Raw genomic sequence first — 24,176 nt, 5'->3', positions numbered from 1 at the left:
ACTTTTACACTGTTGTTGGGACTGTAAACTAGTTCAACCATTGTAGAAAACAGTGTGGCAATTCCTCAAGGATCTAGAACTAGAAATACCCTTTGACGCAACCATCCCATTACTGGGTATATACCCAGAGGATTATAAATCATGCTGCTATAAAGACACATGCACACGTATGTTTATTGCAGCACTATTCACAATAGCAAAGACTTGGAATCAACCCAAATGTCCATCTGTGACAGACTGGATTAATAAAATGTGGCACATATACACCATGGAATACTATGCAGCCATAAAAAGGACGAATTTGTGTCCTTTGTAGGGACATGGATGCAGCTGGAAACCATCATTCTCAGCAAACTATCGCAAGAACAGAAAACCAAAAACCGCATGTTCTCACTCATAGGTGGGAATTGAACAATGAGATCACTTGGACACAGGAAGGGGAATATCACACACCAGGGCCTGTTGTGGGGAGAGGGGAGGGATAGCATTAGGAGATATACCTAATGTAAATGACGAGTTAATGGGTGCAGCACACCAATATGGCAGATGTATACATATGTAACAAACCTGCACGTTGTGCACATGTACCCTAGAACTTAAAGTATATATATTAAAAAAAAGTGTATTATCTCTGAATAGTGGGATCATTTTTGTTTCTCACCATTTTCTGTTGTCTTTTTTTTTTTGGAGAGAGAATCTCCCTCTGTTATCTAGGCTGGAGTGCAGTGACACAATCTCAGCTCGCTGCAACCTCCGCCTCCCAAGTTCAAGTGATTCTTCTGCCCCAGCCTCCCAAGTAGCTGGGACTATAGGCATGTGTCACCACACCCAGCTAATTTTTTGTATTTTTCATAGAGACAGGGTTTCACCATGTTGGCCAGACTGGTCTTGAACCCCTGACCTCAGGTGATTCACTTGCCCTGGCCTCCCTAAGTTCTGGGTTTACAGGCATGAGCTACCATGCCCGGCCTGTCTTTTTTTTTTTCTTTGTTACTTTGAACATAATTATTTATATAATAAAACATAAGAATAATTCTCATAGTGAATACACAAATACCCTTGTCAGTAAAGATGTTATCTGTTACTGCATTTAGTAGCAATTTTTCTAAAACGGAATAAAGTTTTCTAATATAATTCTTTTATTTTAACAATGGAGTTACAGACCCATAGAGATAAGTAATATTTAAAATGCATTTAAACAGAATACATCATAAACATTTAAAGTTATTTTCTTTTTTGTTTGAGACAGTCTCAATCTGTCACCCAGGCTGGAGTGTGGTGGCACAGTCTTGGCCCACTGCAACCTCTGCGTTCCAGGTTCAAATGGTTCTCCTGCCTCAGTCTCCCAAGTAGCTGGAATTACAGGTGTGCACTACCACAACCAGCTAATTTTTGTATTTTTAGTAGAGATGGGGTTTCACCATCTTGGCCAGGCTAGTCTCATATTTCTGACCTCAAGTGGTCCGCCCAGCTCAGCCTCCCAAAGTGCTGAGATTACAGGCGTGAGCCACCACCACCAGCCTTAAAGCTATTTTCTGTTTTTGGAGATAGAGTCTTACTCTGTCTCCCAGGCTAGAGTGCAGTGGCGCGATCTTGGCTCACTGCAACCTCCACCTCCTGGGCTCAAGCAGTTCTCTTGTCTCAGCCTCCCAAGTAGCTGGGATTACAGACACATGCCACCACTCCCGGCTAATTTTTGTATTTTAGTGGAGGTGGGGTTTCACCATGTTGGCCAGGCTGGTCTTGAACTCCTGACCTCAGGTGAGTCGCCTGCCTTGGCCTCCCAAAGTGCTGGGTTTACAGGTGTGAGCCACCATGCCCGGCTGTTATTTTCTTCCTTTTTTTTTTTTTTTTTTGGTAGATTAACAAAAACTAATGAAGAATGTCTTTTCTGTGTGAAAATTTTAGTTTTTAATAGCAATTTCAGTTTGTAATAGACATGCATGAAACTTTTCTGTGGGAAGGTATTAAGGGCTGAGGACTACGTGTATTTTGTTGGATAAGTAACCTCCCTCTCAGTGGAATGATTTTCATATTTATTAAAAGAAAAAGAATGACACCAAGCCCTAACAAAACCTTCAAGATACGAGGAAAGAGTTTTAGTTGTTATTATTTTATTTATTCATTTATTTTTTGAGACCGAGCCTAGTTCTGTTGCCCAGGCTGGGGCACAATGGTGCGATATCGGCTCACTGCAGCCTCTGCCTCCCAAGTTCGAGCTGTTCTCCTGCCTCAGCTTCCCAAATAACTGGCATTACAGGCACCTGCCCCCGTGCCTGGCTAATTGTTGTATTTTTTAGTAGAGACAGGGTTTCACCTTGTTGGCCAGGCTGGTCTCTGAACTCCTGACCTCAAGTGATTTTCCCACATCAGCCTCCCAACGTGCTGGGATTACAGGCATGAGCCACCACACCTGGCAAGAGTTTTAATTATTTCTTTTCTTCTTCTTTTTTTTTTTTTTTTTGTTTTTTGGTGGCCGGGGAAAGAGTTTCACTCTTGTTGCCCGGGCTGGAGTGTAGTGGCGCAATTTCGGCTCACTGCAGCCTCCACCTCCCGGGTTCAAATGATTCTCTTGTCTCAGCCTCCTGAGTAGCTAGGTGTACAGGCACGTGCCACCATGCTCGGCTAATTTTGTATTTTTTAAAGTAGAGGTGGGGTTTCACCATGTTGGTCAGGCTGGTCTCGAACTCCTGACTCCAGGTGATCGCACCGCCTCGGCCTTCCAAAGTGCTGAGATTACAGGTGTGAGCCACCGTGCCTGGCCATCTTTTCTTTAATTTAATGGTTTATGAGTGGGTTTTTGATACCAATTTTTTTTCAAGACAGTGTCTCGGTGTCTTGCCCCAGGTAGATGGAGTGCAGTGGTGTGATGTCGGCTCACTGCAACCTCTACCTCCATGGCTCGAGCAATCCTTCCACTTCAGCCTCCCAAGTAGCTGAGGCCTCTCAGTCTCCCAAAGTGCTGGTATTACAAGTGTGCACCACTGTGCTTGACCAGTTGTTTTCTGGGAGGCCGAGGTGGGCAGATCGCTAGGAGTTTGAGACCAGCCTGGGCAACATGGCGAAACCCCATCTCTACAAAAAATACAAAAATTAGCTGGGCATGGGGGCACATGCCTGTAGTCCCAGCTACTTGGGAGGCTAAGGTGGGAGGATTGCTTGAGCCTGGGAAATTGAGGCTGCAGTAAGCTGTGATTGTGCCACTGCACTCTAGCCTGGGCAACAGAGTGAAACTTTGTCTCAGAAAAAAAAAAATTATGGGTATATAGTAGGTATATATATTTATGAGGTACATGAGATATTTTGATACAGGCATATAATGTGTAGTAATCACATCAGGGTAGATGGGGATATCCATCATGTCAGGCCTCCCAAAGTGCTGAGATTGCAGGTCTGAGCCACCATGCCCGGCCTGAATGATCTTTTTAACATGTTGAATTCGGTTTGCTGGTATTTTGTTGAAGATTTTTGCATCAATGTTCATCAGGGATATTGGCCTGTAGTTTTCTTTTTTTGATGTATCTTTGTGTGGTTTTGGTGTCAGGGTAATACTGGCCTTAAAAGATGAGTTTGTAAGTATTCCCTTTTTCATCTTTTTGGAGCAGTTTTAGTAGGCGTGATATTAATTCTTCTTTAAATGTTTGGTAAAATTCAGCAGTGAAGCCATTGGGTTCTGGGCTTTTCTTTGCTGGGAGATTTTTATTACAGCTTCATTACTTGCTATTGTTCTATTCAGGTTTTGGATTTGTTCATGGTTCAATTTTGGTAGATTGTATGTGTCTAGGAATTTATCCCTTTTTTTCTAGGTTTTCCAATTTATTGGTGTATAGTCATAGTAGTGTCTACCGGGCCTTTGGATTTCTGCAGTGTCAGTTGTAATGCTTCCTTTTTCATCTCTGATTTTATTTATGTGAGTCTTTTTTTCTTAGTCTGTCTAAAGGCTTATCAATTTTATCTTTTCAAAATACCAATTTTTCAATTTATTGATCTTTTGCATTGCTTTTTTCATTTCAATTTCATTTATTTCTCGTTTTTTTCTTCTGCTAATTTTGTGTTTGATTTGCTCTTGCTTTTCTAGTTCTTTTTCTTATTAAAAAAATTAGAAATGAATTCTTGCTATATTGCAAGAGTTTATAGAGCTTGAGTCCAGGCTGGTCTTGAACTCCTGGGCTCAAGTGATCTTCTTGCCTTGGCCTTCCAAAGTGCTGGGATTACAGACATGGACCACCATGCCTGGCCACTTTTCTAGTTTTTAAGATGCATTGTTAGGTTATGTGAAGTTTTTCTACTTTTTTGATATAGATGCTTATTGCTGTAAACTTTTCTCTTAGTGGTACTTTCGCTGTATCCCATTTGTTTGGGTATGTTGTGTTTCCATATCTATTTGTTTCAAGAATTTTAGGCCAGGCGTGGTGGCTTAAGACTGTAATCCTAGTACTTTGTGATGCCAAGGCGGGCAGACTACCTGAGCTCCAGAGTTAAAGACCAGCCTGTGAAACATGGTGAAACCCTGTCTCTACTAAAATACCAAAAGTTAGCCAGGCGTGGTGGTGCACACCGGTAGTCTCAGCTACTTGGGATACCGGGGCATGAGAATTGCTTGAATCCAGGAGGTGGAGGTTGCAGTGAGCTGAGATCACACCATTGTACTCTAGCCTGGGTGACAGAGTGAGATTCTGTCTCCAAAAAAAAAGAAATTTGAAAATTTTCTTCTTATTTTGTTCAGGGACCTACTGGTCATTCAGGAGCATATTGTTTAATTTCCATGTGTGTATATAGTTTCCAAAATTCCTCTTGTTATTATTTCTAATTTTATTCCATTGTGGTCATGGAAGATACTTGATATGATTTCAGCTTTTTTGAATTGTTTTATTATTTATTTTTTCCTTAACCCATCTTTCAGGAAGATTTTTTTTTTAAATTCTGTAAAACGTGTTTTGTGGCCTAACATATGGTCTTTTCTTGAGAGTGATCCATGTGCTGAGGAGAAGAATGTGTATTCTGCAGCCATTGGATGAAATGTTCTGTAAATATCTATTAGGTCCATTTGGTTTACAGTGCAGGTTAAGTCCAACATTTCTTTGTTGATTTTCTGTCTGAATGATCTATCCAGTGCTGAAAGTGGGGTGTTGAAGTCTCCAGCTATTACTGTGTTGAGGTCTCTCTTTCTCTCTTTAGCTTTAATAATATTTGCTTTTATATATCTGGGTGATCCAGTGTTGGGTGCATATATATTTATAATTGTTACATCCTTTTGCTGAGTTGACCCCTTTCTGATTATGTAATGACCTTTGTCTCTTTTAAGTTTTTGTCTTGAAATCTATTTAGTTTGATATACATGTAGCTAATTCCGCTCTTTTTTGGTTTCCATTTGCACGGAGTATCTTTTTCTCTCCCTTTGTTTTCAGTGTATATGTGTATTCACAGGTGAAGTGTGTTTCCTGTAGGCAATAGATTGTTGCGTCTTGTTTTTTAAATCCATTTAGCTCTGTCTTTTGATTGGAGAGTTTAGTGCCTTTACATTCAACGTTATTATTGATGAGTAAGGACTCCTGCCATTTTGTTATTTCTTTTCTGGTTGTTTTGTGGTCTTTTCTTCCCTCCTTCTTTTCTTCCTGTCTTCCTGTTTTGTGAAGGTGGTTTTCTTTGGTGGCATGTTTTAATTTCTTTTTATTTTTTGTGTATCTTTTGTAGGTTTTTTGATTTGAGATTACCATGAGGCTTGCAAATAACCCATTTCTTTAAACTGATGACAACTTAACACTGATTATTAAAACAAACTAACAAAGAGAAAAATAATAAAAATGCCCTTAATCCTAGCTACTCAAGAGGCTGAGGCGAGATGATCCCTTGAGCCCAGGTGTTTGAAGCTGCAGTAGGCTATGATTGTGCCACTGTACTTCAGCCTAGCTGACAGGATAAGACCATGTCTCTTAAGAAAAAAAAATAAAATTAAAAAATAAAAATAAATAAATAAATAAAAGGCCAGGCACAGTGGCTCACATCTGTAATCCCAGCACTTTGGGAGGCTGAAGCACGTGGATCACTTGAGCCCAGGGGTTCAAGACCAGCCTGGGCAACATGGGGAGACCTGTCTCTACAAAAATACAAAAAAAATTAGCTGGGTGTGGTGGTGCACACCTGCAGTTCCAGCTGATGAGGAGACCAAGGTAGGGAGATCGTTTGAGCCCAAGAGGTCGAGGCTGTGGTAAGTCAAGATTGTGCCACTGCACTCCAGGCTGGGGGACAGAGCAAGACCCTGTCTCAAAAAAAAAAAAAAAAAAAAAAGCAGGGAGTGTAGTCTTGAGTTAGCAGCTCCTATCTTTGTCCCTAGTTAAGTGTATTACTTTGTTTAATCTTCACAACAAACCTGTATTACAGATACAACAGCAAACATTTTATACCTAAAGAAACTAAAGTTTACAGAGTTTAAGTAACTTGCCCAAGATCACACAGCTTTGACGTGTAAGAACACACTACACCTTGGAATCATATCAGAGGAGTCACAGAATTGAGGGGAAAGTTGAAAACTGGGCAGGAAGACATGGGATACTAAGCAACAGGGACCCCAGGCAGAGCCATATCACAGAATTGTCTGATTTGAGCACCACACTTGGCACTTCTACCACTGTATGCCCAGCAGGCAGTGTTATTGGATCCTTGATGCCAGTATGGACAATTTATTAACTATTCTTTATTTTTATGTCTTTCTTTCAAAATTCAAATGATATTCAGCTTGTCAAGTGACATGTAGTTGTCCGGCCCCATTTCTTTCTTTCTTTTTTTTTTTTTTTAAGATGGAGTCTCTCTCTCCCAGGCTGGAGTGCAATGGCATGATCTCAGCTCATTGCACTTCCACTTCCTGGGTTCAAGTGATTCTCCTACCTCCACTTCCCAAGTAGCTGGGATTATAGGTGCCCACCACCATGCCCGGGTAATTTTTTGTATTTTTAGTAGAGACGGTTTCGCCATGTTGGCCAGGCTAGTCTTGAACTCCTGACCTCAGGTGATCCCCTCACCTCATCCTCCCAAAGTGCTGGAATTACAGGCATGAGCCACTGCATCCATCCCTGTCTGGCCTCATTTCATGTGCTAGTGTTGTCCTAGGTGGAGAGGAATATCTGGCCTGTTTGGCTTCTATAGTAGAGCATTGAGCTGTGCTTCCCACCGAGACTGACACAACCAAAGGTTCAAAGGAAGAGTATTTTGATGCTGAGCAACAATACAAAGGGTAAATGTCCACCGTACCAGCCATGGGTATGCAGATGCCCACATAGCATTCTGCCGAAGACTGGCTGAACTAGGAAGCTGTGCCTTCCCCATAAAACTGGCTATTTTTTCCTGAGACCAGAGTTTGCCGAACAGAGCTCAGTAGGACTTCCAAGCAGTATAACAAGTATAGGAATTTTCACATGAGGACCTCTGCCTATTTCTGATTCACTGAAGCAGGGGTAAATGACCAGCAGAACCAGCCAGCTCTTGGGGTCAATCTGAGGAGGGAGTGTATAGAAAATAAATGCACATGGAAAACACCTCCCTAACTTCTGATCTTACTGATCTTCAGTGTGGTATCCTAAGACCCTGAATTTCTTTGTTATTGGGCAATATTTCACTGCAGCTTTACCTGATTAACCATATTAAACATTTTCTTACGAGAGATACAGAATTATTTTGCTTGCATATCTTTGCTCTTCTACACTCTCTTTGCCTTAAGTTTAGAGACCATATTACTTTTGTATCTTCAGAGTCCAGTATTGTGTCTAGATACAGTAGGCACTTAAAGAATTTGACAGGCTGAATGAATGAATATTCCTTAGCTATCTTTTTATGAAGCTAAATTGATTCTTATGAAATGGTAGTGAATTAATAGTCATGGATGTTTGAAATATTTTATATATTTTTTTAGGTTAGAAAATAATTCTAAATCTGCTATGAGAAGAAGGACCACAGTGATATTTCTTCTGCTTTTGTTGTTACAGGTTTTCCAGGATTTAGGGATGGAAGTACTGTCTGGAGTTGCCAAAGGCTATAACATATGCCTTTTTGCTTATGGACAGACAGGCTCTGGGAAGACATATACCATGCTGGGGACCCCAGTGAGTATTACAATGAGATATAGTCCTAATGCCACAGCAAGCCTGAACCTTGCATTGTCCTTACTACTGTGAGATAGAATATGATTTCTGTAGTCAGTCAACCTTAAAGAAGATTGAATGAGCCTTCTTCTGTTTTAAGAATGAGTTTTTCGGCTGGGCACGTTGGCTCATGCCTGTAATCCCAGCACTTTGGGAGGCCAAGGCGGGCAAATCACCTGAGGTTGGGAGGTCGAGACCAGCCTGACCAACATGGAGAAACCCCATCTCTATTAAAAATACAAAAAAATTAGCTTGGTGTGGTGGCGCATGCCTGTAATCCCAGCTACTCGGGAGGCTGAGGCAGGAGAATCACAAATCACTTGAACCCGGGAGGCAGAGGTTGGGGTGAGTTGAGATCGTGCCATTGCACTCCAGCCTGGGCAACAAGAGCGAAACTCCGTCTCAAAAAAAAAAAAAAGTTTTTCAGCATTTAATTGGAAGGTAAACTTTGAATAATTAACCCCTTTTTATTAAACCCTGAAGAGCCTTAGAATTTTACAGCTCCCTTCAACAAAGCAGTTCTCGTCAGTCCTCCTGAATTTCTTGTTATCTCCAGGTTCGTTATTTGAAGCTGTTTTGCACCTTTGTTGTGGACAAGACCTGGACTAAATCTTAAGTGCAGGCTAGAGCTGTGCAGAGATTTGATTATTGTGGCCAAGCTCCAAGCCTACATGTGTTAGATCTGTGTATTAGAAGAAAGCAGGAGAACTAGTTTCTGAGCCGGGGGCTTTCAAAAGTACATAGGATTTAATGAGAGCCTTCCTTTATCACAGAAAATCAGGAGGGCAGAGTTCCTTAAGAATACCTTTTTGTTTTGGATTTAGAAGTATCCTGGTCAGGGTGCCAGGCGCAGTGGTTCACACCTATAATCTCAACACTTTGGGGTGGCTGAGGCAGAAAGATCTCTTAAGCCCAGGAATTTGAGAACAGTCTGGGCAACATAGGGAGACCCCATCTCTATAAAAAATACAAAAATTAGCCGGGTGTGGGGGCACATGCCTGTGGTCCCAGCTACTTGGGAGGCTGAGGTGGGAGGATGGCTTCAGCCTGGGAGGTTGAAGTTGCGGTGATCAGCCATGATCTTGCCACTGTACTCCAGCCTGGACAACAGAGTAAGAGACCCTGTCTCGGCCAGGTGCGGTGGCTCATTCCTGTAATCCCAGCACTTTGGGAGGCCGAGGCGGGTGGATCACGAGGTCAGGAGTTCAAGGCCAGCCTAGCCAATATGGTGAAACCAAGTCTCTACTAAAAATACAAAAATTAGCCAGATGTGGTGGCATGCACCTGTAATCCCAGCTATCTAGGAGGCTGAGGCATGAGAATCACTTGAACTGGGGAGGCTGAGGTTGCAGTAAGCTGAGATTGTACCATTGCACTCTGGCCTGGGCAATGGGGCAAGACTTCGTCTCAAAAAATAAATAAATAAATAAATAAATAAATACATAAATAAAAAAAAAGAGACCCTGTCTCTAAAAGTATATATATCCTGTTAGGTGGGTAACAAATAAACACTACACAGGAACATTCTATAGAACATGATTCCTCTTAAATGATTATCCCTGATGCCTTGGACCTAGCTCATTGCTCACTTTGTCCTGTGTTTAGTGTGATTTCACAGTATTTGACATTAAAAGAATTGGGGCTGGGTGCGTTGGCTCACACCTGTAATCCCAGTACTTTGGGAGGCTGAGGCGGGTGGATCACCTGAGCTCAGGAGTTCGAGACCAGCCTGGCCAACATGGTGAAACCCCGTCTCTACTAAAAATATAAAAATTAGCCAGGTGTGATGGCAAGTGCCTGTACTCCCAGCTACTCGGGAAGCTGAGGCAGGAGAATTGCTTGAACTCGGGAGATGGAGGTTGAAGTGAGCCGAGATTGTGCCATTGCACTCCAGCCTGGGTAACAAGAGTGAAACTCTATTTCAAAAAAATAATAATTAAAAAAAAAGAAGAAATTGGCTGCTAAACCAAAAGTATAAAGCCCTTAACCGAGTACAAGTTAGCACTGGATACAAGATGAGAAAACTACCTCTTTCTAAATGTGTTTTGTTGTTGTTGTTGTTGTTGTTTTTGTTGTTTTGTTTTGTTTTTGAGATGGGGTCTCTGTTACCCAGGTTGGAGTGCAGTGGTGCAATCTCAGCTCACTGCAGACTCTGCCTCCGGGGTTCAAGTGATCCTCCCACCTTAATCTCCTGAGTAGCTGAGACCATAGGCACACGCCTCCATGCCAGGCTAATTTTTTTTTGTATTAGCCAGAGACAGGGTCTCCGCAAGTTGCCCAGGCTTGTCTCTTACTCCTGAGCTCAAGTGATCCACCCACCTCAGCCTCCCAAAGTGCTGGGATTACAGGGGTGAGCCACCACACCTGGTCTAAATGTGTATTTTGAATACTCATATACTCCAATCTCCAGGTGTAGGGAGTCTAGGAGGAACATTGGTAAAGTGTTTTTATCCAAGAATAATGTAACCTTCATTGCATAAAAGCAGGTATCTGGGTGTGCTGGCTTCTCTTTTCCTCCTTCTTCTTTTTTTTTTTTTTTTAATCACAGTCTCGCTCTGTCGCCCAGGCTGGAGTGCAGTAGCATCATCTCAGCTCACTGCTAGCTCCACCTCCTGGGTTCATGCCATTCTCCTGCCTCAGCCTCCCGAGTAGCTGGGACTACAGGTGCCCGCCACCACGCCCAGCTAATTTTTTTTATATTTTAGTAGAGACGGGGTTTCACGTGTTAGCCAGGATGATCTCGATCTCCTGACCTCGTGATCCGCCTGCCTTGGCCTCTCAAAGTGCTGGGATTACAGACGTGAGCCACCACGCCCGGCCTCCTCTTTTCCTTCTTATGGTTGATACATATGCCTCTCATCTGGTACATTTCTTCCTTGAGTGTCTCTCGGAGCACTGGCACATAAAAGTCTTCTATATTCTCCAGTGAAACTGCCTGAAGTGAAGAGGCTAGCACAAGGAGTCCAGGCACCCATCCCCATGCTGAGGATGGTGCCTGGGTATTCGGTGGGGGAGAGCATCATCTTGAGTAAACAATAATGCTTTCCTTTCTTCTGTTCTCCAGGCCTCTGTTGGGCTGACACCACGGATATGTGAGGTATACACTATCTTTTGGCTGGATCCTCTCAAAGTAGGTCTCTGTACAGTTCCTACAATGAAACCCCAACCCTCTGGTTTGTGCAGGGTCTCTTCATCAGGCAGAAAGACTGTGCCTCACTGCCTTCCTCCTGTAGGATAAAAGTAAGGTAAGAATCTACCAAGCTCTGGAACCTACAGTAGTTCTCCTTCCACTCCAAATTCTGCCATGTTCAGCTGTCCTCTCTTTGCTTCCAGAGTCACCACAGGGATGGAGAAAAGCCACAGAAGAAATATCTTGCAGTACAAGAGCTGAGAAACATACTTAGGCCCTTGGTTGTAGAAAACTTAATTTCCTACTCATAGACTTAACAAGCAGGTCTTTCCTTCTGTGGCCCAGCTGACCCTGGCTGTCAAGTAGCCCTTGAGATGCCTTCACAGAACAATAGAGCTCAAGGGTCATGTTTGAAACTCACTCAAGAAACAATCTCTGTGGCCGGGTGTGGTGAATCTGGGAGGCGGAGGTTGCAGTGAGCCGAGATTGTGCCACTGCACTCCAGCCTGTGAGATAGAGTGAGACTCTGTCTCAAAAATAAAAATACAACTAAAAAAAAAACTCTTGTGTATATATGGAAAGAAACTCAAGGGGGAACCTTGGCTTGATTAGTGCCTTGGAATGTCAGACGTGGAGCTGGGACAGGAACTAAGACCTCCTGATTTTTAGCTCAGTGTTGTTTCTACTTTTTTTCAAAATGTAATTATGTTGCCTTTTTCTACTTCTGTCTAGTTTTCTAGAAATCTATAATGAACGGGTGCGGGATCTGTTGAAGCAATCTGGTCAAAAAAAGCCCTATACCCTGCGGGTCAGGGAGCATCCAGAGATGGGGCCCTATGTACAAGGTGAGCTACTGTGGTCCTGGAGATCCGAAAACAAACTGAAGCCTGGGAAGCTCTCCTAATGTTCACTAATTCATTGAACATATGTGTAGTGAACACTTATTGTGTGCCAACTACTGTACTAGACACTGAATATGTACTGACAAATAGAGACGACATGGTCCTGCCCTCAGGCAAGCTTACAATCTAGTGGGTGTGAGTCAGGAAACAAACAATTACAAGTAGTGATAAAGGCTAGTAAATAAATAGATGTCAGTGGCAAAGAACATTGGAAAGTGTTGGTGACCCACCTTTATGGGGTGATCAGGAAGAGCTTCTCTGAGGAGGAAACATTTAAGCTGAGACCTGAAAGGAGTATAGTCATGTGAAGAATGATGTAACAAGGTGAGAAGTGTTTCAGGAAGAGGGAGTGGAATGGACTAGAGCCCTGGGAGAAGGCTTGGTGTTTTCTAGGGGCCAGTGTGGCTAAAGCATGGTGAATGAGAGGGAAAGCTGTAGGGAATGCGGTGGGATCTTCAGGCACCTGATATAGCAGAGCCTCTACTGGTTCCCTGGTAAACCAGTCCCCTTTCTTTTCCATTGGTGGTGGTAGTAGGTAGGAGAGATAGGGCGAAGTCAGACATCAGACATGGAGTAGGATTTGATGTGTTTCCTAACCAAGTACTGATGTTTGGTGCTTGGTACCATCTGTCTTATATCATTAAGGTAGATCCTGCTATTAAGTAGCAATAGTTGGGTTCTTTTATGGGCGAAGTTTTTACCCTTCCAGGCCACTTATAAGAGTTAATACATGGCCCAGGTGCAATGGCATATGCCTGTAATCCCAACACTTTGGGAGGCTGAGGTGGGTGAATTGCTGGAGGTCAGGAGTTCAAGACCAGCTTGGCCAACATGGTGAAACCTTGTCTCTATTAAAAATACAAAAGATTAGCTGGATGTGGTGGCGCATACCTGTAATCCCAGCTACTCGGGAGGCTGAGGCAGGAGAATCGCTTAAAACCGGGAGGCAGTGGTTGCAATGAGTCGAGATTGCGCAACTGCACTCCAGCCTGTTTGACAGAGCGAGACTCCATCTCAAAACAAAACAAAACGAAGTAATATATACATTTTATGTTCCTATAGCAGTATGCTAGTTTATTTTTTATTTATTTTTTTAGCCACAAGGTCTTATTCTGTAGCCCAAGCTGGAATGCAGTGATGCAATCATAGCTCCCTGCAACCTGAACTCCTGGGCTCAAGTGATCCTTCCGCCCCAGTCTCCCAAGTAGCTAGGGCTACAGGCGTGCACCTAGGCAGCTAATTTTTAAATTTGCTGTAGAGATGGGATCTCACTATGTTGCCCAGGCTGGTCTTGAACTCCTGGCCTTAACTGATCCTCCCACCTCAGCTTCCTAAAGTGCTAGGATTATAGATGTGAGCCAGCCCGCGCCTGGCTATAGTATGCTAATTTAAATCCTGATAAGGAGCAGGACATGAACAATCAAGAGCTGCTGTTCTCTGGTCAGGGCATGGCAAATGGATGATACAATAGGTATGCCAGTGACTGATTCTGCTACCTGTGTCTTTCCCCAAATGTTTAATCATAAATGGCAGCTTAGAAACAACAACAAAAATACCATTTCCCTTGCTAGGAACCAGTTTAAGTTTGCTCTGTAAAACTCTGTAACCAGTTTAAGTTTGCTCTGTAAAACTCTGTGGGTATACATATCTGTGTAAAGCAATACTTTCAAGGCAGACCATGAGTCGATGCAGCGGTATCAAACTTCTCATCTTAAAAGTCTGTGTGGGCTGGGTGCGGTGGCTCACGCCTGTAATCCCAACACTTTGGGAGCCTTAGGCAGTCGGATCACAAGGTCAGGAGATTGACACCATCCTGGCCAACATGGTGAAACCCTGTCTCTACTAAAAATACAAAAAATTAGCCAGGCATGGTGGCACATACCTGTAGTTCCAGCTAGTCAGGAGGCTGAGGCAGGAGAATTGCTTGAACCCGGAAGGCCGGAGGTTGCAGTGAGCCGAGATCTCTCAGCTGCATGCACTCCAGCCTGGCGACAGAGCAAGACTCCGTCTCAAAAAAAACAAGTGTGTGTGTACGTGTGGGAGGAGTAACCAGAGGAGAACTCGGACATAGTTCAGATATCCGCATTATACAGAAAACAGTGAAATCTGGAGAAAGTTAAAGGTTGTTCCCAAAGTCACACAGCTAGAGTTGGGACAGAATTGAAACTGGGAAACTGGCACTGGACTGGAAGAGAGGAATGGAACAGAATCCTGAACACCAAGAGCCTAGAGAGAGGCCTAGGATCCTAGATTATTTGATTGGCATAGTGCCTGCAACCCAGAAAATATGATTCTTGCAAGGTCATACAGCTTGGGTCATATGTCAAACGTCAATGACAGGATCAGGACTCAAATCTCAGGGTTCATGGTGCAAAGTTCAGGACACTTTTGAATACCTTTATGGAGTGAACCCTTGAGGGGAAGGAGGTAAGAAATGCTAAATTCCAAACCAGTGAAAAATCTCTTAGATTCTGTGTCACAAGTTTCTTGAACCACTCTGGACATTCTTAAACCTTTACAAATACTGGTGGACATTTCTTAGTGAAGGAGCCATGAGCTGAAATAGTATAGAACCCGCCTTGGAAGCTAGGACCCTGAGTAGTCACACTGAACTACGTTATTCCCATCACCACCCTCTAATGAGATCTTAGTAAACTTTTTTAAAAAAATGTTTTCTTTCTTTATTGATATATATCTTATCTATCTGCCCGTCCATCTGTCTTAAGGCTCATCCATTCTGTGAATATGACTTTAAAGTGGAAAGTGGTTTCTGGCTTGAAACCAATTCTACAGAAATTTATTGAGTACCTACAAGATGCCTATAGTATTCCGGGTGCCATGGGAAATATGAAAATATAAGCCCTTAAAGAACTTGCAGTTCCAGTTCAGAATTGTGAGATGGACCTTGATAGCTACGTAAATCCAAAGAAAGGAAAGGAGTAGCCTTTCCATTAAAAAGTTTATTAATTAGATGAGAGATTAAGTTGAAATCTGAAATGCACAATGGCCTGCCCAAAGCACACTTAAGAGGCCAGTGGTTATAGGATGTAAACTGATATCTAAGTGAGACAAAGACAGTACTGTATTTTCACTGTGGTCTTTATTTTAATGTAAAGGTACAGGTGCAAACCAAGAGGTAGGTAGTTGGAACTTGAGAAAAATTCTGTATTTCCTATATACTCAATCTGTAAGTCACAGGAGTTTCCCCCCAACCCCAACCATTTAGTTCTTGTGCCTTTTTTTTCTTACCTTTCTGCATAAACTAGGACCTCTAGTACAATAGTAAATAAAAGTGGTGAGTCTTGTTCTCAGAGGAAAGCTTCACCATTTTACCATTAAGTAATATATTTGCAATAGTGATTATTTTTAAGAGATATTCTATATGCTTCTCGAACTGTGGTGAAGGACCAGTTTTTTTTGTGGTGGTGTTTTGTTTTTGGATCAGAGTCTCACACTGTCACCCAGGCTGGAGTGCAGTGGCACGATTGTGACTCACTGCAGCCTCAAACTCCTGGACTCAGGCGGTCCTCCTACCTCAGCCTCCCAAGTAGCTGATACTACAGACATGTGCCATCGTGCCAGCTAACTTTTTTATTTTTTCTTTTAGAGATGGGGTCTTGCTATGTTGCCCAGGCTAGAAGAACCAGTTTTTTTTTTTTAATTCCAATCTTTGCCATATTAATACATTTATAAAATAAGGATGAATTACTAGAAAAATGAATGAAAGCAATGTCTTAATTACAAGCCCCGAATCTTCTTTACTAGATTCCACGGATATAAAATTACTCCATCAAAGTTACCCTTTTATTGTTTTTGATTTTGTTTTTTACTCTGTCACCCAGGCTGGAGTGCAGTGGTAGGATCTCGGCTCACTGCAACCTCCGCCTCCCAAGTTCAAGCAATTCTGCTGTCTCAGCCTCCTGAGTAGCTGGGATTACAGGCACGCATCACCATGCCTGGCTAATTTTTGTATTTTTAGTAGAGATGGGGTTTTACCTTATTGGTCAGGCTGGTCTTGAACTCCTGACCTCAGGTGATACACCCGCCTTGGCCTCCCAAAGTGCTGGGATTACAGGCATGAGCCACAACGCCTGGACTGCTTTTCTTATTCTTGAAGGTAAAGTTCACTGAGTATAGAATTTTTAATTAATGGCTATTTTCTTTTAGTCGTTAAATTTTATACCATTGTCTTCTGTTTTCCACTGTTTTTGCTGAGAAGCCTTCTCTTAGTCTAATTTTTTCAATATTTTTCCTTTAGTCTTTGAACAGTTTATTATGATCTACTTAGGGGTAGATGCAGGATTTTAAAAAATCATGCTGGGATTTTTGAATCGTGCTTTTGTATCTTTTTTATCAGTTTTAGAAAGTTCTTAGCCATTACCTTTCCTTTTTCTCCCCCCCTTCCCTCCACTACCATTACTGCTTATAATATTCCTTCTACCCCATTCTTCTCTTGGGACTCTAATTACAGGTATGTTAGGCCTATTCTCTGTATACTCTGAGTCTTACCGTTTCTTCTATATTTAATTAATTAATTAGACATGGAGTCTTGCTAATGTTGCCCAGACTGGTTTTGGACTCCTGGGCTCAAGGGACCCTCCTGCCTCAGCCTCTCAAGTAGCTGAGATCATAGGTGTGCACTACCACACCTAGCCTCCATTTTTTTTTTTTTTTTTTTTTTTTTTTGAGATGGAATCTTGCTCTGTCACCCAGGCTGGAGTGCAATGGCTCGATCTCGTCTCATTGCAACCTCCACCTCCCGAGTTCAAGTGATTCACCTGCCTCGGTCTCCTGAGTAGCTGGGATTACAGTCACATGCCACCACCCCCAGCTGATTTTTGTATTTTCATTAGAGATGGGGTTTTACCATGTTGGTCAGGCTGGCCTTGAACTCCTGACCTTGTGATCCGCCCACCTCAGCCTCCCAAAGTGATGGGATTACAGGCGTGAGCCACTGCACCCGGCTGCCTCCATATTTTTAATCTTTTGTCTCTCTGTGCTAAATTTTGAGTATGTTTCTGATCTGTCTTCTTGCTCACTCATTCTTTCTTCAGCTATGTCTAACCTGCTATTAACCTTTATATTGAGTTTTTATTTTCACTTACAGTATTATTTCTCAGATATCCATTTTATTATTTCATTTTAGTTTCCAAGTTTACAATCTTGTCTTTCAGCTCCTTGAAAATAGTAAGCAGAGTTACTTTTTTTTTTTGAAATGAAGTTTTGCTCTTATTGTCCAGGCTGGAGTGCAATAGTGAAATCTCAGCTCACTGCAGCCTCTGCCTCCTGGGTCCAAGTGATTCTCCTGCCCCAGGCTCCTGCGTAGCTTGGACTATAGGCTCCTGCCACCACATCCGGCTAATTTTTTGTTTTTTTGGTAGAGGTGGGGTTTCACCATCTTGGCCAGGCTGGTCTTGGAACTCCTGACCTCATGATCTACCTGCCTCGGGCTCCCAAAGTGCTGGGATTACAGGCGTGAGCCACCGAGCCTGCCCCGCTGCCCCCCCCCGCCCCCACTTTTTTTGAGACAGAATTTCACTCTTGTTACCCAGGCTGGAGTGCAATGGTGCGATCTCCACTCTCCGCAACCTTCACCTCCCAGGTTCAAGGGATTCTCCTGCCTCAGCCTCCCAAGTAGCTGGGATTACAGGCCTGCCCCATCACGCCCAGCTGATTTTGCATTTTTAGCAGAGACAGTGGTTCTCTGTTCTCCAGGCTGGTCTCAAACTCCTGACCTCGGGTCTGCCTGCCTCAGCCTCCCAAAGTGCTAGGATCACAGGCATGAGTCACAGCACCCAGCCTTCAGAGTTACTTTTAAATTGACATGGTAGCTTCGGTATCTGGATCTTTCTTGGATTGTTTTCTATTGACTATTATTTTTGTTGGTTTCATTTATGTTACTTTGTTATTTTCGGTGTAATTGTATTTAGTAATAAGCCCATGAAGTTACTTTGTCTTTGAATCTCTAATACAGAGATTCTCTAGAACAGTTGGGAAGGCCTTTGGGACTTGGTTAGTAACCAGCCATGAAGATTTACTTTCATACCCATAGGCTCCTCTTCACCTGTCTAAAGCCCCTCCCCATTCTATAGTGGCTAAATTTAAGTCTCACTTCTTCTATAGAGCCTGCCCTGACAACACCTCTGATCTCCTCATGTGTCATCTTTCCAACTTCTGTGGCGCTTGGCCATATTGTCTTGTGTAGTGTAACTTACCATGATTGTAAACTGTGGGAGGACAGAGACAAGTGTACTGTGTATTTTGTATGCCAAACCGAGTCTGCCACCTTGTGGGGAAAACAACACTGGCCTACCTCAGGGACTTTGTGAGGGCCAAATGAGATAATATATGAGTTCTTATAACCTGTATAGCAGAATTGTAAGGAATTATAGTTGTTGTTAGCATATGGTCTATATGAATTATAGACCATAATCTCTGTGACAGCAGAGACCTATATTCCTAGAGCCTATCATATACCTGACAAGAGGTTTCCAATAAATATTTCTTGATTTAATTTATTATCTGAATGAATTTGGCCAGATTCCCTCATTTTTGTCTATTAAATAATATGAAATAGGAATGATAAAGACTTACAAGAAAAGGTTAAACTTTACTAAAAATTTCCTTTAATTTCTTTTTTCTGTTTCACAAACCCGATAGGTTTATCTCAACACGTAGTTACCAATTACAAGCAAGTAATCCAACTCTTAGAGGAGGGAATTGCAAACAGGTTTGTTTGTTTCTATCATTCTTTTATCCTCACACTCCTATCCTGTGTTCCTGTTTCCCTTTGGGGAGTGTATAATGACACTTAAAATTGTCTCTGTGTGTAGAGGTGTTCACAACCAGGAGGCTCTTCCCAGAACAGTAATGTTCCCAGGTTAAGGGGTGGTGACTAAGATTTAGTCTCTTCTCACTAGTAATGAAGCTGGAATCTGTTCTGGACGTAGTAATATTAGGCAGTAAGCCCAAGGAATTTACTTTGTTTAGAGCTTCTAAATTTGGAAGAAAAGATTCTTACCTGCATTGTCCTCTCCTCAGGTTTGATAGATATAAGGACGAATATAGTGTAAAAGTTTCAGAAAACCATTTTTTTTCTAGTTTTGCATACTTATAAGGTAGCCCCCCGAAAGACTGTTTTGAATCTGCTATGAATAACCAGGTGCTGTAGATTCCCCTAAAAGCTATAGTAAATTGTAATAACATGCCGTGTTGTAAGTTAGTATGAAATACCTAGAATATTACTAGTAAATGTCCCTAAAAAAGGCTTTTTTCCCTGGGGTAAAAAAGTCTATAGAGCCTTCTATTTATCCTGTTAATAGCAGGACCAAGTTAATTGAACAGAAAGGAAGAAATTTATATTTAACATTCTCCTGAGCTTCATGGAACTCTCCTGGAGACACTTGCTTCTGGTCTTCAGGATACCCTGAGCTCCGTGATTTTTCAGTGTCAGACTTGAATCATGAGACTAGCCTCTAGATTTTGGCCCTTTTCTTCAATTCTCCAGATCCTCTGAGAACAGAACACAGTGAGATGCTGTTAAATAAAGGAAAACCTCTCCTGACTTTGAAGGTTAACACTGTAATGGATTTCTAAGGGAGATATGAATTCTACGTGGCTTAAGCATGATATTGATGTGATTTGAGATCTCATTTCCAAGATCTTTCTGACGCTGTAGAATTAATATTTGATTAATAGAATTTGATTAAACACAGAATATTAATTCAAAACTTACCTTCTCTGTCTTTGAGGTACCTTCTCAGCAAGCTCTCTACATCCACTTTTCTTATTAAAATGGGTCTAAAAATAAAATAAAGTGAAAGAATAAAATAAAATGAGTCTATCTTGGGCCTGTTCTTCCAGGTTGATGACGCTCTAGTCTTCATTTCTCTTTACACTCGAATTTTTGCTTCTATTGCTTAAAAAAAAAGTTTCAGTGTAGTTTAGTATGAAACTGTGCTCCGTTTTATTCTCAGATAGCACCTAGCGTGCTGCTTCTGCCCTCTTTGGACTATTCCTCTTTACAAAACTGAACTAAATATGATTCTCATCTGTGAACCTCAGCACTAACATTTCTTGTATTCCCTATAGATCCTTAAGAATCCACCATGTGTGAACAATCCTCATCCTAAGTTTTTTCTTGTATACACAGAATCACAGCAGCCACCCATGTTCATGAGGCCAGCAGCAGATCCCACGCCATTTTCACTGTCTACTACACGCAGGTTGGTAACCCCTTACGTTTGGTGAGATTTCTTCCTCTCCTTGTACCTTTAAACCACTTTCTTGTCTTCTTTCCTATTTCTGTTTGTTTGTTTTTGATACAGGGTCTCACTCTGTTGCCCAGACTGGAGTGCAGTGGTGTAATCTCGGCTCACCACAACCTCTGCCTCCCAGGCTCAAGTGATTCTCCTGCCTCAGCCTCCCAAGTAGCTGGGATTATAGGCACGCGCCACCACACCCAGCTAATTTTTTTTGTATTTTTAGTAGAGATGGGATTTCACCAGGTTGGCCAGACTGATCTCAAACTCCTGACCTCAAATTATCCACCTGACTCGGCCTGCCTAAGTGCTGGAATTACAGATGTGAGCCACCACCCCCGGCCCTATTTCTTTTCCTTTTCTCCTACTCTCACATTTATAGGTCCTCTGATAGAACCTAATATTATAAACCGAATTTACACACAATCCATTAAGCTGTACACCCAGAATGGGTAGAAGCGTTTTATAAAGACTAATCAAAATATCTTCTGCTTGTATTTATTTTTAACATTTAACAACACTTTCACATCTGTGTGATCATTGTGGACATTTAAAACAAAAGGTTGAAAAGAAAATAAGCATTAAAATGAAATATTAGAAGATTCACTTCCATTATGATGGAATGAGGAGGTCAAGTCATATCCCCAGAAAGCAACTATAAAGCTGGACAAAATCCTTTCTGTGGTCTGAAAATAGATTAAAGGAATGTAACAAAGTGAGGAGCACCACACCCAAAATAAAACAATGACCAAAAACTTCCTAAATTTGTGAAAATAATTTAGACATCTAAGAAGCTCAAAGGACTCCAAGTAAAATAAACACAAAGAGATCCACACCTAGACACATCATATTTAAACTGTTGAAAGACAAAGAGAAAATCTTAAAAACAGCTAGAGAAAAGTGACTCATATAGGAGAACAATTACATGATGAATGGCTGACTTCTCATCAGAAGCATTGAACCCTAGAAGGCAGGGTGCTGAGAGAACGTAAAAAACTGTCAATAAGAACATTCCCAGATTGGGGAAAAAAAAAAAAAAAAAAAGTAGAATTTATCGGCAGTAGACTTACCTGACAAGAAAACTAAATGAAATCTAGGCTGAAAGAAAGTGATATTAGAAAGTATCTTAAATCTGTAGGAGACAGTGAAATATCTGGGAATGGTAAATGTGTGAGTAAATATAAAAAAACCTACATTCTTTCTCATTTCTTCTCCTGACGTCAATAAAAGAAAGATTACGTAAAACCACAATTATAATAATGCATTTTTGTACATTGTCATATATGAAAATAGCACAAGGGAAGTGAAATACATATTTAAGTAGAGTTTATATTTTACAGGAATTAAGTTAGTATTACTTTGAAGTAGATCATAAAGATACGTATTGTAATCTGGAGAGCAACTACTAAGAAAATAGCTCAAAAACATAATTTTAAAAATCAGCATTTCTTCTGCCACCTCTGGGCAAAAAACCCAACAGAAATTAAAATGGTACATATTAATAAAAATACTTAACAGTTAAAGGCAGTGGAGGAAGAGCAGGAACAAAGGAGATATGAGACATAGAAAAAAAAATCAGACATGGATGGTTCTGAGCACATCAATAATTATTAAATGCATTAAGTGTGAATTGCCTAAGGTACAGATTTTCAAATTGCATAAAAGCAAGACCCAACTATATGCTGTCTATAAGAAACACACCTTAGAACCACAGACACAGGTTGAAAGTAAAAGGATGGGAAAAGATATACCCTAAAAATAGTAACCATAAGTCCTAGTCAGAGTAATGAGACAAAAGAAAGAAAGAAAGGGCATCCAGATCAGTAAAGAGGAAGTCAGACTGTTGCTATTTGCTGACAACATGATTGTATATCTAGAAAACTCTAAAGATTTATTCAAAGAGCTCCTGGAACTGGTAAATGAATTCAGCGAAGTTTCAAGATACAAAATTAATGCACGTAAATCAGTAGCCCTGCTGTATACCAACAGCAAGCAAGCTGAGAATCAAATCAAGAACTCAACGTTTTTTACAATAGCTGCAAAAAAAAAAAAAAAAAAAAAAAACACTTAGGAATATACTTAACCGAGGAGGTGACAGACTTCTACAAGGAGAACTACAAAACATTGCTGAAAGAAATCGTAGATGACACAAACAAATGGAAACGTATCTATGCTCATGGATGGATAGAATCAGTATTGTGAAAATGACCATACTGCCTAAAGCAGTCTACAAATTCAATGCAATCCCCATCAAAATACCACCATCGTTCTTCACAGAACTAGAAAAGACAGTCCTAAAATTCATATGGAACCAAAAAAGAGCCCACATAGTCAAAGCAAGATTAAGCAAAAAGAACAAATCTGGGCCAGGCACAGTGGCTCATGCCTGTAATCCCAGCACTTTGAGAGGCCAAGGCAGGTGGATCACTTGAGGTCAGGAGTTTGAGACCAGCCTGGCCAACATGGTGAAACCCCCCCTCTACTAAAAATAGAAAAAATTAGCTGGGCGTGATGGTGGGCACCTGTAATCCCAGCTACTCGGGTGGCTGAGGCAGGAGAATCTATTGAACCTGGGAGGCAGAGGTTGCAGTGAGCCGAGATCATGCTGCTGCACTCCAGCCTGGGCAACAGAGTGAGACTTTGTCTCAAAAACAACAACAAAACCAAATCTGGATGCATTACATTACCCAACTTCAAAGTATACTAGAAGGCCAATAGTTACCAAAACAGCATGGTACTGGGACAAAAACAGGCATATAGACCAATGGAACAGAATAGAAAATGCAGAAATAAAGCCAAATACTTACAGTCAACTAATCTTCGACAAAGCAAACAAAAATGTGAAGTGGGGAAAGGACACCCTATTCAACAAATGTTGCTGGGATAATTGGCAAGCCACGTGTAGGGGAATGACACTGGATCCTCATATCTCACATTATACAAAAATGAACTCAAGATGGATCAAAGACTTAAATATAAGACCTAAAACCATAAAACTTCTAGAAGATAACATTGGAAAAATCCTTCTAGATGTTGGCTTAGGCAAAGACTTCATGAGCAAGAATCCAAAAGCAAATGCAACAAGAACAAAGATAAATAGATGGGACTTAAATAAAACAAAAATCTTCTGCACAGCAAAAGAAGTAATCATCAGAGTAAACAGCCCACAGAATGGGAGAAAATCTTTGCAATCTATGCATCCTACGAAGGACTAATATCCAGAATCTACAAGGAACTCAAACAAATCAAGAAAAAAACAGTCCCATCAAAAAGTAGGCTAAGGACATGAATAAACAGTTCTCAAAAGAAGATACACAAATGGCAACAAACATAAGGAAAAAAAATGGTCAACATCACTGATTATCAGGGAAATGCAAATCAAAACCACAGTGCAATACCACCTTACTCCTGCAAGAATGGCCATAATCAAAAAATCAAGAGGCTGGGTCGGTGGCTCACACCTGTAATCCCAGCACTTTGGGAGGTTGAGCCAGGTGGATCACCTGAGGTCAGGCGTTCGAGACCAGCCTGGCCAGGGTGGTGAAATGCTGTATCTACTAAAAATACAAAAATTAGCTGTGTGTGGTGTCACGCTCCTGCAGTCCCAGCTACTCATGAGGCTGAGGCCAGAGAACTGCTTGAACCTGGGAGATAGAGGTTGCAGTGAGACAAGATCGTGCCACTGCACTCCAGCCGTCTCAGAAAAAAAGATGTTGGCGTGGATATGGTGAAAAAGGAACGCTTTTAC

At 41.6% G+C, this 24,176-nt stretch overlaps 1 protein-coding gene across 1 annotated transcript in view; it reads left to right on the top strand.

Moving 5' to 3' along the window:
• The window catches only part of LOC108517419 (stAR-related lipid transfer protein 9-like), a 75,837-nt gene extending 55,420 nt beyond the window's left edge, over positions 1 to 20,417 (top strand). The window contains exons 4-8 of the mRNA XM_017855358.1: positions 7,980 to 8,096; positions 11,200 to 11,232; positions 11,319 to 11,380; positions 11,998 to 12,110; positions 20,320 to 20,417. Of these exons, the coding sequence (XP_017710847.1) occupies positions 7,980 to 8,096; positions 11,200 to 11,232; positions 11,319 to 11,380; positions 11,998 to 12,110; positions 20,320 to 20,417 (423 nt within the window). The remainder of the gene's footprint in view (positions 1 to 7,979; positions 8,097 to 11,199; positions 11,233 to 11,318; positions 11,381 to 11,997; positions 12,111 to 20,319) is intronic.
• Positions 20,418 to 24,176: the final 3,759 nt, after the last annotated feature.

Source organism: Rhinopithecus bieti, unplaced genomic scaffold, assembly GCF_001698545.2.
Source record: "Rhinopithecus bieti isolate Rb0 unplaced genomic scaffold, ASM169854v2 scaffold_495, whole genome shotgun sequence".
NCBI classification, from domain to species: Eukaryota; Metazoa; Chordata; class Mammalia; order Primates; family Cercopithecidae; genus Rhinopithecus; species Rhinopithecus bieti.
This window is presented reverse-complemented; position numbering and strand designations above follow the sequence as displayed.